Here is a 15,143-nt window from a genome sequence, read left to right on the forward strand (position 1 = left end):
GCTAAAAGAGGGAGCTAGTGGATGCATTTTTGTTAATTAAGTATAGTAGAGGAAATGAATGTTGCGGCTATTGTCATTTCTTAAGAATAGAAAGGGACATGATGCTTGAAAAGTTGTTTACAAAAAGAAGACAATTTATAAATTAAAAAACACAATACTTTAAACCATACAAAAAGTTAAAATGCTAAAAACAGATTAAAATTCACACTGCTTAGGTAGACTTGTCTAAACAAGAATGTTTTTAGCAAGCGTTGAAAAGAATACAGTGAAGGCATCTGCTAGAAATCCATAGGCAGGCAGTTCCAAAGTGTAGGTGCTGCCACACTAAAAGGATAGGGTGGGATATGCAAAAATCTGACTCCCAATATTTTTGCCATCAAATGATTAACTTAAAAGTTACCTGGATACTATTGACATGTTTTTAAGGTTGCTTGCATTCCTCACCCCCTTCTTTGATTCTGCCGCATAATTTTAAGGAAGGAGTGTATGTAGTTGTAATGCATGTGATGGTTGTTGTAATTTCATCCCTTCCTGGAAGGGAACCTGGGATCAGGGGACGTTCCATTTCTTACCTCCTCCTACAACAGGTGTCTTTGTTTACCTGCCTTGTGCCACACACATTATCATACTCCCAAGCTGAGTCATTGTGACGGTGAAACTACAAGGGCAGGCAGCTTTCACTTCTAGCAAGCATTTTCTACCAGGAAGTTGAAGCAAAGCTGAAGGGAGAAATGCTTGCTTTGAAGAAGTTCCCTGGACCTAGTAGCTTGCTTAGGAAAACAAAGTGCAAGTTTTAGAAGCTCAGGTAGCAATTAGGTTCACTGGAATCCAAAAAGAATGGTTTGTTTACTGCTTAGATCTGAACTACTTCCCTGGAAAACAAGTAAGATTAACCTAGCTTCAGTATCACAGAACTACATTGTTACAAGCTTCAAATAGGATACATAGGTTTTTCATTGCACTTAGTGGGTTAAACGTGACCAGTAGTTCTTAAGGATTTCTTAAGAGGATTTCTTTGCATTTTGCCTGCCTTAAGCCTATTAAAATTCCGTGCTGTTTCCTAGCAATAACAAGTGGTTTTTACTCCTCCTTTATTAAAACGGAAATGTTTTTTATCCGCCATGCTACAGCTGTGTCCCAGCTTCCCTGTTTAATAGCAAACAACACCTGTTGCTCTTGAGATATACATGTAATTTTTGAGAGGGACCCCCGAGGAAAACAGGATGAAATGAAGAGCAGTTTTCTTTGGTTTTATTCGGCAGGGAAAAAAAATGTGACAAAGTTGCAGCAGTTTGGACCAGGAAATACCATATGACTTTTGTGGTGACCAAAATGTACTCTCATTCATGATAAATGTCAGATATATATCTGTCCTTAACACTGGAAGAAAATGCTATAGAACAGGGCAAAATATGCAGTAAGTCAGTCAGGAATGGGTCCTTTGATGTTTTCTCCTTTCTGTTCTTAATGTATGAATATTGCTTTTTGATTAACAGCTTGTTGTGATTTGGAGGGTAGGCATGGAGTTTTGCATGTATTGGTAAAACTATAGTTGAAAATTCTCAAATGTTTCAGATTTTGGTGCATTTCCCCCCTTCACATATTTTTGATAAACTTACTGGTCTGAAACTACGAAGTCCTTCTGCTGTTAAAAACTAGGGAAGGACTGGACACTGTCTGCAAGGAGGATTTTCTTTCTGTGCTCTTCTGATTCTGTACTCTACTGTTTTGTTGAACAAAGGCATACATTTTCTTGTGAATGAAGGCCATGTAGATGAGATTTTATCCTTTTGAGGTATGATCTTACTCTCTGACTAACAGTGAAAACTTGTCGCTGTGATCTTACAGGTATATAAGATTGTTTCAATAAAAGGCTGATGAGGCCCTATACTTCTGTTTTATGTCAGAATAATTCAAAAAGAAACAAAAGCAGACCCTACACCAGAGCAAACCTGCCAAAGAAAAAACACTATTTCCTCAGGTATCTGATAAGAGACTCTGCAAAATTCCAAGAGTGGCAGAATACTGTTCACTCCTTCTGTGGGAATCTGTGGAATAAGCATAAAGCAAGTCGTCTTGTGAAATCTGTCCTCCTCCACTAAAAAGAATCTTTTTACTATGGTGAAATACTACATTTAAAGAACAAGAAGTTGTGGGGAAACACAAGAGAGAACTCTGTTATGAACTGAAGTTTTCGGATTTACCCCTGCTTCATTTGGACTTTAGTTACTGGGGAAAAGACTTTTTATTACTGACCTTAGCGAACGACTGTTTTATTATCTGAGCATATGAACAGGTGTTACACCTATACATTTCCTGCAGAAATAAGGAAGATTCCCAGAGGAAAGCAACAGACAGGCGCTGGGGCTGGCTGCTGTGTTTCTTTGCCTTTTTGTTCCTTCTGTGACACTCCACCCACTTAGTCTCTTCAAGTGGGTGTGGACAATCGACACACAGCTGAGCTAATTCTTTGTCGCTGGATACTGAACCTGTTGCTGGCACTGCTAACAGAGTGTGCTGACAAAATGATGGAAGAAATTTCCATTGTGGTGGCCTACGACTCCCATGTTTTTAGCAAGCTATACGATGAAGACTTTCTGGCCAGCCTGGTTGCAGTCAGCAAACCCAAATATGTGGTAGGTGTCTAGATTGTGAAATACTGTTCTATTTTTTTTCTTCAGTACCACTTTTTTCTTCAATGTCTGTAGTAGGGAAATGATTCTACTTGCTCTTTCTCCCTTAGACCTCATTGACTTGACAAGGTTCTTGAATAGTACTGTGCTAAAAACCTCTCACACTGTCAGATGTCTATTTTTGTCGAACAACCATGGATTCTTATCACACTGCTCATCCCTGGTGTTGTCACACCAAAAGAGATTCCGCTGATGCCTCAAGGCAGCCTATAGCTGGTCTGGCCTTGCTTAACCTGTAGGACTAGTGAACTTAATTTGCACAAGAAAGGATCCTCTTCAACTTAATTTTATTTATGTTTATGAAAGAGAGATGGAAGGGAACGTGTGTGATATAGTTTGTTTTATTTGACAATGGGAACTAAGGAGTTAAGCTTCATGGAAAAAGTGGGTTTGGATCCCGGCTGGAGAGGTTGTGCGTGGCTAAAGAGGAAGCCAAGACAGCCAGCGGGATGGATCCCGCTGGCTGTCTTGGCTTCTTTGCTCTTTGGGGCTGGGGGGGGGGATAATTTTTTTTTCTTTATTTCCCCCCCTAAAAACTAGGTGTGCCCTATGGTCCGGTGCGCCCTATGGAGCGAAAAATAGGGTACATTCCATTTAGGAAGCTTTCTTGCTGAATCAGCTACAGTATTTTTAAATCTCTGAGGTAGAAGTTAGACCTTTTACTTACTGCAAAAAATAAAAATAATTCCACTGATTTTCAGCATCGCTTTAATACTTTTACATAGATGGTATACTTCCTTAATGAAACAACATACAATGTTACAGTGCTTAAAATGGGTCCACAGATCATGGCTTATACTGAATAAAACCCTTGTAAAAATAATAAAACATCCAGCTAGTATTGGTAGACCATTGTGGGGTTGTGTGTTGTGTCTTTTGCTTTTCTGCATCACCATAACCAAAACAGATTTTTTAGTTGCTCACATAGCAACTCTGTGTACAGAGATTCTACTAGCTGGTAGGATCTATTTTGGCTTCTGAGTGGTAGCTATAGCTTAGCTTCCATACCAGCAAATGAGCAATATCATGTTCGCATGTCATTTACTGTTCAGATTCTTATGCTGGGATATAACATACAAAGTTATAGTTAGGCAGCTATATACAAACAAATCCTTGAAATATCAATATCAAACTTTCAAACTGAAGAGCCGAAAACATGTAATACCACTCCATGTTTTTGGTCTGATATTCTTGTTCTTTTTTAAGAAATATTTATTAAGATTTTACAAAGACAAATATACAAAAACACATAATAAAAAAATAAAAAAATAAGTACACATACAGAAAAAATAAGAAAAATTAAAAACAATTATTTTTCATAACTTAAAATTCATTTGCTTGTTTCTTTGACTTCCTCACACCTCCCCTTCTTGTATTCCCATTTAAATAATCAAATCAGCAAATCCTTACCCTCTTTCATTTATCTTATCTCTATAACTTAACATTTTATAACTCAGTATTTTCATCCATTATCAATTCATTTTTGCATATTCTTATTAACTTTGTTGCTAATACCACTTATTTCCAATCCAACACCATTTTAATTATTTTTTTTACCTATTTATACCCTTCTTCCATATTCTTAAAGCATTACAGCTGGAAACCATTTAATTTCTATCCAACATCATTCTAACATTCATTAATTTTACAATATTTCTGTAGATAGTCTTTAAATTTCTTCCAATCTTCTTCCACCGTCTCTTCTCCCTGGCCTCGGATTCTGCCAGTCATTTCTGCCAATCCCATATAGTCCATCACCTGCATCTGCCATTCTTCCAAAGTGGGTAAATCTTGTGTCTTCCAATACTTTGCAATAAGTATTCTTGCTGCTGTTGTAGCATACATAAAAAAAGTTCTGTCCTTCTTTGGCACCAATTGGCCGACAATGCCCAGAAGAAAGGCCTCTGTTTTTTTTTGTTTTTTTTGTTTTTGAATAATATTTATTAAAGTTTCATAGAAATTACAAAAATAGAAAAAAGAAAAGAAAAAATAAGAACAAAAAATACAAAATACAAAAAAATAAAAACAGTTAAAAACAAATCAGTCTTTCCATCTCTTATCTTTCATTTACTTATTTCCCTGACCTCCTCTCACCTCCCTTTTTTGTATCCTAGTTCAGTAGTTGTTTCAGCAAATCCTTACCCTTTTTGCTTTTATCTTAATATTTTATCTTAATATATTATAACTTTACATTTTCACCTGTTATCAATTCCTCTTTACTTAATCCTTTATATCTTTTCTGCTAAAACCACATAGCTTAATTCCAACATCTTTCTAACATTCCTTAATTTTACAATATTTCTGTAGATAAACTTTAAATTTCTTCCACTCTTCTTCCACCGACTCTTCTCCTTGGTCTCGGATTCTGCCAGTCATCTCAGCCAGTTCCATGTAGTCCATCACCTTCATCTGCCATTCCTCCCGGGTGGGTAGATCTTGTGTCTTCCAGTACTTTGCGATAAGTATTCTTGCTGCTGTCGTAGCATACATAAAGAAAGTTCTGTCCTCCTTTAACACCAACTGGCCGACCATGCCCAAGAGAAAGGCCTCTGGTTTCTTCTGGAAGGTATATTTAAATACCTTTTTCATTTCATTATAAATCATCTCCCAGAAGGTCTTAATCTTTGGGCATGTCCACCAAAGGTGAAAAAAGGTACCTTCACATTCTTTACATTTCCAACATTTATTATCGGGCAAGTGATAAATTTTTGCAAGCTTGACTGGAGTCATGTACCATCTGTAAATCATTTTCATAATATTCTCTCTTAAGGCATTACATGCCGTAAACTTAATACCTGTGGTCCATAACTGTTCCCAGTCAGCAAACATAATGTTGTGTCCAACATCCTGTGCCCATTTAATCATAACAGATTTAACCGTTTCATCCTGTGTATTCCATTTCAACAGCAAGTTATACATTCTTGACAGGTTCTTAGTTTTAGGTTCTAACAATTCTGTTTCCAATTTTGATTTTTCCACCTGGGGAAGGTGTCTCTGTTTGTTATGCCATTAATTGCCCTCCTGTGTCTGGTGAGACCCTGAGACATCCCAGATATTATTTTCCCAAATGTTCAGGGGTATTTCAGTTTGTTTCTTCCATTGCTGAGCTACCGCTAATCATGCTGCGGTCAGTAAGAAGCCTACTAGTTCACTGCGGCACAGGATGGAACCTAAGTCTATGTCCAAAGATTGTAGGGCTAAGGTAGGATTTGGAGAAAGGGGTTGGCCTGTAATTGCATATATAATGGAGAATACTCTATTCCAAAAGTTTTTAACGTAAGAGCATTCCCACCGAACATGAATAAATGAATCAAGCTTTCCACAGCCCTTCCAACATAAAGGGGAAAGGGGGGGGCGTTAATTTTTGCCAGCCTGACTGGCGTTTAGGACAGAGATTTAGCATCAGTAATAATGTTAAAATGATAGTGGCAAGTCAGCAGGCTGGATCTGTTCTGACTAGGACAAAATAAAATAAACGAATGAGAAATGGCTAAATTTGTTCTCCTTCCCACCAGGGCATACTGGCAAACCTAGTCAGAATCAGGCTATATTGCATGACAGATAGCTCTGAAATAGAAATGATCAAGTAGTCAAACTTAACATTGAAATTTTTATCCATATCTAAAGTTCTGTGCCTGCTCAAGCAGTGTTTTGCCCCCTTGAATTATATTAGAATTGGATAATAAGAGGAAGACCATGTTAGGAAAGTCTTATTAACAGAGAGGATTACAATTTTGTGATTATAATAATCATAGTGATAAAAATATGCAATTAATCAAGATAATGTAGGGACTTGCAGTCGTGGGGAAAAATACTAGCTTTATTAGACAAGAAGAAGCAATAATACAATCTGACATTTTCATTATGCAGTTTTGGAGAGAATGTGTTTTGGAGAGAATGTGTATATCCATGCAGGTTTACTTCATCAAAAGTAGATGTAGCGATAATAGCATTTATATGGTGTTGAAATTCTAGACATATACTGTTGCAGTAACCTTTACAGTCTTCTCTGTAAAAGAGCCTTGCTTTGAAAATGGCTGGGGCAGAGCAGAGGGAGGGAGAGGCTTATCTAAGACCATCTACTAAGTTTGTGGCTGAGGTGAGAGTTGAATTGGGGATTTCCACGACCACATTATAAATTTTAGCATGATGCCAGATAGAAATCATTTTTTATTACTGTGATGTAAGATGATGTGTCCTTATATTCCCTTGTCTGTTAAAAACTGGAGAGAATGTCACCTCCCATCAAAATAGGAGGTGACTTTAAATACTAGGGAGACTTTAAATACTACTTTTTTAATGAATGCAAAGGAAACCAAGATTTCAGTGGTTAACTGCTTTGCTTAGTAAAGTTTTGTATTCTCAATTTGCAGGGTTTTGTTATTGGGTGAAAAGTTTAAAATTGGCTAATTACTCTGCATCCTCACACACCTTGTAGCATCATGCCTGGTGTTCCAGTTCTCATGACCAAACGACATGTGAGGTTAAATGCACTTTTGCACCTAATGTGCAGGTGTTTTAAATTGCAGCAGGTGTGGGAATTGATACTAATAGAATCAGTGCAGGCATGGAGGGAGAATATTAAGTTTCCCCATCAAAGCCCCTCTTTTGAAGCTCGTATTGTTTGTGGGCAAATTCCCCACTGGTGCCTCATGAAAATGTCCTTGATAGTAAGTTATAGAGAAAGTCAACATTGAAGTCAGAGACAGCTATCAATCAGAATAGTACTTTCCAAACAACCATTTGTAATTTCTAATAATTGTTTAGCCTCTTCAATATTTTGTTATTCTTCAGAAAAACATTTATTTTAAAGGGACGCCCAATCTACATAAAATGCTTCTTCAGTGAGAAACCTCAACTCCATTTGTTTATTTAATACTTGTGGATGTGTATCAACTAAAATTTCCATTTCTTTTTCACTTACATTTTCAAGATGGATGCGTATATTCCAGCACTATTAACATTTATGACTATGGCCTGGTTTGCACATTGTGGTAAGACCGATTATGATTTATCAGGACAGTGTGAACATGTGGGCTCCTGGAGGGGAGCTCCCAGCTGCTTTGCCCCTCCCCAGTCTTTTCTTAAGTCTTTGCCATGTGTGTTGTTCGAACTTGTGCTTGTCCTGACTAATCATGAGCTCTAGCCAAGAACAAACATACGAGTGCAGTCCCAGGTAGCTATAGTTTGTCTTAGGGTGCCTTGCCAGTGTGCCTCAATCTTACAAAGTTGCAGTGTTTAGGGGGATGCATACCCCTAAACATTTTGTGAATCTTAAGTTTTGCCTCATTGAGGGGCAGTATTTCAATATGAGTAGGAAAATGAGAGTACCCTTAAACATTTTTTTTAGACAAAAAGCACTGCAAAGTTGATCCTGTAAGCACATTCAGTGCCAGTAGCACATTTACTCCCTGTCCACCATTCTGTGTAAATAACTAATATTGCCATTTGGAAAACACATTGTTTAGTGCTAAATTGGAACAAAAGGCAATCCACAGAAAACCCAATTGCCCTTTTGTTCCAGTTCAGAATTAAACTGCTGGTTTTCCCGGGGCAAACAAAGTGTGGATGAGTCCTAATTTTGTGCAAATTGTTCTAGAGTCCTTGCTCGTAGTGTTATGACAATAAATGTTGCACATTGAAATTATATTTCTTGGCGGTAAGCCTATGAAGACAATCTCTCAAATACCAACTTCCTGTACAAAACTTCCTGATCAAAACAGCCCCTTCCTAGGATTTTGACCATCCTAGAACCTTTAAAGCAAAAAGCAAGCATTTCACAATCTAAATTTTACAACCAAAAATGAAGTACATTATGTCTGAAAATTACACTCCTCTGCCTTTTCCCTGGCAGTTGTTTCTCTGGGGGACCACCATGGATATAACCTCTGTAATCTGATTACCGATTCCAGTTTTAGGGTATGAGGCAGTAGCATGACTCAAAAAAGATAATAGAAGAAATGCATGTGCAATAACATAATTAAAAATCCAGTGATGCATTTGGAGAGGGGTGTGTGTGCGTGTACACACTCAAATACAGTGGTACCTTGGGTTAAGTACTTAATTCGTTCTGGAGGTCCGTACTTAACTTGAAACTGTTCTTAACCTGAAGCACCACTTTAGCTAATGGGGCCTCCTGCTGCCGCTGCACAGCCAGAGCACGATTTCTGTTCTCATCCTGAAGCAAAGTTCTTAACCTGAAGCACTATTTCTGGGTTAGAGGAGTCTGTAACCTGAAGCGTATGTAACCCGAGGTACCACTGTACAAACATAATGGACTCAAATTCCCAGTCTGCATGGCCAATGGCCAGGGGTGATTGGACTTTTAATTCAACAACATCAGGAGAGTCATGGGTTTCCCCATTCCTGCTCTGAAACCATAACTTTGCCACCACCGACTCAGTATTGTAATTGTAGCTGGCAATTGTAGCTGTTACTCTCTTTTCTTCTGCTGTCAACAGAATCATGGCCTGATTATACTGGTTTCACTGGCCCTTCCAACTTTTATATGTCGTTTCTGGAAACAGAACTTAGGCACTGATGTCCTCCAAGGCTAACAGAAGACAGGATAACTGACAAAGGCAACAAACCCCTGTGCTCTGCACCCCTGCAATTGTTGTTACGCGTTAAGCATGCTGTGCTGGGTCATGAAGGTGTGAATTGTTTCTTAGCCGCATTAAAATTGCTCTAAGCTAGAGCTTGAAGTGGGACATGGTTGGTGCTGTGGGTTAAACCACAGAGCCTAGGGCTTGCTGATCAGAAGGTCGGTGGTTCGAATCCCCGCAAGTGAGCTCCCGTTGCTCGGTCCCTACTCCTGCCAACCTAGCAGTTCGAAAGCACGTCAAAGTGCAAGTAGATAAATAGGTACTGCACCGGCAGGAAGGTAAACGGCGTTTCCGTGCGCTGCTCTGGTTCGCCAGAAGCGGCTTAGTCATTCTGGCCACATGACTCAGAAGCTGTACGCCGGCTCCCTCGGCCAATAAAGCGAGATGAGCACCGCAATCCCAGAGTCGGCCACGACTGGACCTAATGGTCAGGGGTCCCTTTACCTTTACCTTGAGCTTGAAGTATTCTAGACTTTCCTCAAAGCAAATTGTCATTTTTAAAAATTACATATGGAACCACGGTGACATGAGCCTGTAGCTTTCCAGACAGTGTTGGACTGTTTATCATCTGTAACCATTGGCCATGCTTACTGTGGCGGATGGGAGTTAAGAACATAGGAAGAGCCCTCTGGATTAGCCCAACTAGTCTGGCCTCCTGTTCTGTCAGTGGCCCATCAGGATCCAAGCCCCAGAGCACTGTGGTTCCACAGTCATAAGCAGAGCATAGCCATCATGGCTATTTGTCATTGATAGGCCACAATCCAGCAGTGAACTTCAAAGACGGCATTGTTTTTGCTTGTTTTGTTGTCACGGAGTAATTAACAATTCCTATATTACTGTGGCAGCCTGGAAGCCATTTTCTTCTGACGTCTTCTCATACCACTCCTGTGATAGGGGAACTTTGTGGACAGTGTCAATAAAAATAATAAATACAATAAAAGGGGGGTTGGGCTAGATGACCCTTGAGTCCCTTCCAGCTGTAAGATTCTATGAGGTCACTCCTTCCACTCTGCTCTGATAATATTCAGGTGCAGGAACCATTTTGGCGGGGTTGTTGAAGCAGTTAAGGTCTGCTTCAAACATTGCCAGAGCAACATGGGAGGAGGTGATGAAGAAGCAGCTTCCCCAGTACTCCTTTAATGGATGAATTGGCCTTAAAATGGTCACTTTTCCAGAATTGCAGTGGACCTTTCCTTTCTTTCTTCTGAGGGCTTTTGTGTATGATTAAGCACCTCACATAGAATACATTATTTGGATTATCTTCCCATTTGGATTCTTCGGATTGCCCTCCAGGAGACTTCAGTAAACAAAAATTCATACTAAGAAATTTCCAGTTTTGGCTTGTCTGCTGTGTCAGGTCTGGTATGTTGATTCCCTTGATTAGATTTCTTACACTTTAACAGAAAAACAAATGGGTCTCTTGCCCCTCATTGAAATTTTACTTTGGCTTTTTCCTCTGCCTTGAGCAGAATCTTTATATCTGTAACTTTGAGCCTAATGTGCTGAGACAACATATCTCTTCACACCTAATAGCAATATTACTGGTTTCGGGAGGACAATAGAAGTATCCAAAAAACATGGGATAATTTTCTCTAACTGACTTCTACATTCATTATTTCAAACATAAATCTATTAGGGTATATTATATTTCTTTTACTCTAATTTAATTAGTGTATTCTATGCAAAGCAGGTTATTAATTGGAACCAATTGATTAATAACTTGTAGTATGAGACTATGGGCTGTATGTGATCATAATTTGTTATGCTATATTCTAATCTGAGCAAAATTATATAGAATCTGAGCTGAGCTTTCTATAACTAAAAGACAATTTGAAATTTTGTATTTGTGATTTTTGAAAGTTCCCCAATTAATATTGATTTGGCATAGAAGCATTTGTTTGCCTGTTTCGAATAGACTACGGAATGAAAGCTCCACCCACTTTCCTACCTCTGTAATGGAGCTAAACATGGAATTGGAGCTTGGACATATAGGCTAGTGATAAATGTACACTCATTTCTATGTTATGGTAAATACATTCACATATCATGAGCAAAAACAAGCCACAGTGAGCCATGGATTTGAACACAGGGCTGGGAGAAGAATTTCAGAAGCATTGGCTTTCAATTTTGGTTAACCACTGTGTGGCATGTTATCTAGACCCAGTGGAGTGGTTAACATAAACTTATATTTGTTTCAGCAAGTGAGCTTCAGCAAACATGCTTTGAAGTTGGCTTGTTTGAAACTAGCCATAGTTAATGTTAACTGCAGTTATTTGGGCTTTATGACACAACAAACTGGTTAACCAAATCTGAAAGCAAAGCTTCCAAGATGGAGGAGAGTGCATGAGCCTAAGCTTTGCTGCTGCTCATTCTTGCTATGCACGTCATGCACTAGCCATTAACAGCAATTTTACTTCTTGCTGTTCCCTCAAAAGCCAACTTTAGTGTTTCTGTCACTGCCCCTGCAAACTCTCGAATCTTCTTTTGCCTTAGTGGCAATGCTTTACACACCAGTTTATACACTACCCTGTATTTTTTGTTATCGTCTTGCTTCTGTTGACAGAAGGGTAGTGGCAAAACATCAGGGAATATAAGAAGTGCATTTGCTGAGAGGTATCCTAGCAACATGTTAGGAATCTGCTGTGTCCCCATGCACAAAACATCACCATGCTGAGGAGGGCACAGAAGGCAGTCTGATCAGTGCTTTGCATCTGTTCTTCAGGATCTGGATTTTAAGTGTGTGGCCAGAGTTTTAAAAGCCAAGGATATATAGGAAAAAGAATATGGGTTTTAAAAACTTTTATTTGCTTAGGTCTGCCCCTCTTTCTTCCTGACTGATCAAATTGAAGCATTTTTTGCCTCTGAATTATACTGAATTAAGATTGTCTTGGGTAGCTAGGGAAGGGAGGCTTTTGCCTTCTGTTTTATCTTGTAAAAACTGAACATTATTGCAAATCCTGAATTTCTTCTTTTGGAAAGAAATTGACAAAGTCATTTGAAAGAGCAATATTAAGACTGCAGTTCTACCTTCTCTCCCCAAGAGCAGTTGTGCTGATGCTATTGTTGGACTCAACAGAAGTTAATTTAATATTTGTTGACACACTATCAGTGTTCAGATGTAGCATCAAACCATGGCTTAATGCTACATACGTGATCTGCAGTAAGCCCAAGTGAAATGCTGGACTCATGCACTACCTTCTTCTGCATGGCCAGGAGCAGGATTTTGTCAGAGATGAATCCTCAATTTTGTCAGAGTAAAAATTCTGGCTTACAACAAGCTGTTTAAGCCCAGCTTCATACATCATTAGGAGATTTGGAGTGAACTGTTATAAAAATGCAGATGGCATCCAGCTCTATCTTTTGTTCCATCTGAATCAGAGAGGTGGTTGAGGTGTTGGACCAGTGCGTGGAGGTAGTGATGGCTTGGATGTGGGTCAATAAACTGAAGCTGAATCCTGAGGTGTTAATGTGTTCCAGATGCTCATGTCCAGGAGGTAGGAAAGTAGCCAGCCCTGGATAGGGTTGCACTCCCTTGGAAGGAGCAAGTGTGCAGTTTGGGAGTGCTCCTCAATTCAACACTGACTAGAGGCTCAGGTGACCTCAGTGGCTAGGAGTGCCTTTTTCTGCTCCAACTGGTTTGCCAGCAGCAGCCCCTTTTGGAGATGACTTGCCTACTGCACTCCATGCTGTAGTTAATTTCCAGGTTAGATTACTGCAATGTGCTCCACATGGGGCTGCCGGTGAAGATGATTTAAAAACTTCAATTGGTCCAATATGCAGCGGCAAGATGCCGGCTAGGGCTCTGTTTATATCTCATATAGCCTCTGCTTTAAAACTGCTGCACTGGTTGCAAGTTTGTGTCCAGGCCCAATTCAAGGTGCTCACATTAGTAGTTAAAGCCCTAAGTCACTTAGGCCCCAAATATCTCCCTACGAACCCTCTTGGGTGCTGAGATCAGCACCTTCTTGGTAGTTCCTTCACCCTCAGAAGCTCATGGGAGGGAGGGCATTCACTGGCGGCTCCTAAGCTGTGAACCTCCCTTCCCACAGAGGTGTGTCTGGCACCTTCATTATACTGTTTGCAGAAAATATGAAAGACATAACCTCTTTACCCTGGCTTTTGATACCTGCAGTGTTTTTTTTTAGGACCTAATTTTTTGTGTTTTAAAGTTGTTTGAAATATTGAATTTTAATGTTGTAACCTGCCCTGGAACATAGGGTGAAGGGTGGGTTGTTGTTGTTAATTTCTTCATTAAGAGCCCTTTACTTTTCCTCCCATAATTCTGCCCACCAGGGCAAGGGGCACCACATTATGCAGTTTTACTTTAGACATTGCTTGAATTTCAGAGGCAGACTTTAACAAGTTAATGTTGCTCATTTGCTGAACTTCAGTAGGGAATGTCCGGATCTTCTGTTACCCTCTCTGTGTTGGCACAGCAATTTGTCTCATTTTTCTCCCAGCCCCTACTCCCAAGTGTTGCTCTTAACATCACTAACATTAGTTTTTGTTCCCCTGAAGGTGCCCACAAAGAAGCTGAGGAAATATGAGAGGGAGTATCAGATGATGCGAGAGAATCAGCTGCAGCAGGAAGACCCTCTGGACAGATACAAGGTAATGGGATGCAAAGTATTCAAGCAACTTCCATTGACCCACTTAGGCAAAACGGGATCACCTTCACAAGCTGAAAGTAGGTTTTCTAGTATTGTTTTCAACAGTAGTGTGTTATATGTTTATTTTAAAAGGCACACTTCAGGCACTTTTTGTTGTTTGAAAATATGCATTTATATTTTGTTTAAAATAATTAAAAGGCACCATAAAGCCTGCCACATTATGTTTTTTTTATTCTTTCAGTTTATATGTTTGTAGGTAACACTTCTGCTGTTGAACTTTTCTGGGAAACTGCATGGGATCCTGAGAGAGAGATTCTCTACCACTGACACGCAAAGGAGGAAATATATTATGCTTTAGACAAAGCTCTGTGTGGTTCACTACCACAGACACATTTTGGAAGGTGCATGCTTCCAAGATTGACCTTTCACTCTCTGTGGTGCAAATCTTCCTCATAATTTGTTCATGTTTGTAGTTGTGTTTATCACACATAATGAGAGGCACAGAATAGTTGAAATACTGTATTTTATTGGGCCAGGTTTTTCTTACGTCATGGTTGTTCTAAGCAAGGATAAAATGAAAGTCCTTAGTAAGGTGAAGCCTGGTCTCACCCATTTTTATTCTACCTTTGTTCTGAACTCCCAGGCCTCAAAAAGTCCTGATGTAGCATGGTGGCTAAGTGAGCAGGAAGTTCCTGTTTCAAATCCCGTCTCAGCCACAAATTCATTCCGCAAGCCACTATACCCTCAGACCCAGTTTGGCATCTATAATGTGGTAATAGTCCTACTGGCCTACCTTACAGGGCTGTTGTAAGGATTATTGAGATAATGTATGTGAAGCTCTTGGAATACTTGAAGTGCACTATGCGAGTGCTAAGTATCAAGTCTGAAAGCTTGCATTATGTAACTGGTCTAATAAAATAAAACATCCCCTTGCTGAATTTTATTAATATGGTGTCCTAATACCTATTTGTGGTCCTTGTGAGAAATGCAACATAAATAAATCTATATTACCCCTTTCTTCTAAGAATTGATAAACCAACCCCCCACAAATAGGATGTTTTTATTCTTTTATTACCTTGATCTGAAGCATAGCTTGGATTCTAGGTCAGAATAAATTTTTTCATGGTGTTCTGGTTAGTATGGTCATGGTAATGTGACATATATTGATTATTTTCTGTTTGTTTAATTAAAGTATTGATCGGGAATGTTAGTTCATTAAGCTTCTTCCGCCGTAA

The 15,143-nt window shown here is 39.3% G+C and overlaps 1 protein-coding gene across 6 annotated transcripts in view; it reads left to right on the top strand.

The window, feature by feature from the left end:
- RABGAP1L (RAB GTPase activating protein 1 like) overlaps positions 1-15,143 on the top strand; it is a 146,452-nt gene that overhangs the window by 110,934 nt on the left and 20,375 nt on the right. For 3 of the 6 annotated variants that reach the window (XM_083621572.1, XM_083621574.1, XM_083621575.1), the window contains one exon: positions 13,817-13,909. In XM_083621572.1, the coding sequence (XP_083477698.1) occupies positions 13,817-13,909 (93 nt within the window). Of the gene's footprint in view, positions 1-613; positions 806-1,907; positions 2,637-13,816; positions 13,910-14,149; positions 14,856-15,143 lie in introns of those variants that run through there. The other 3 variants (XM_083621578.1, XM_083621573.1, XM_083621576.1) reach the window with 3 other exon arrangements.

This window comes from Podarcis filfolensis, assembly GCF_964270895.1.
Source record: "Podarcis filfolensis genome assembly, chromosome: 6".
Classification (NCBI taxonomy): Eukaryota; Metazoa; Chordata; class Lepidosauria; order Squamata; family Lacertidae; genus Podarcis; species Podarcis filfolensis.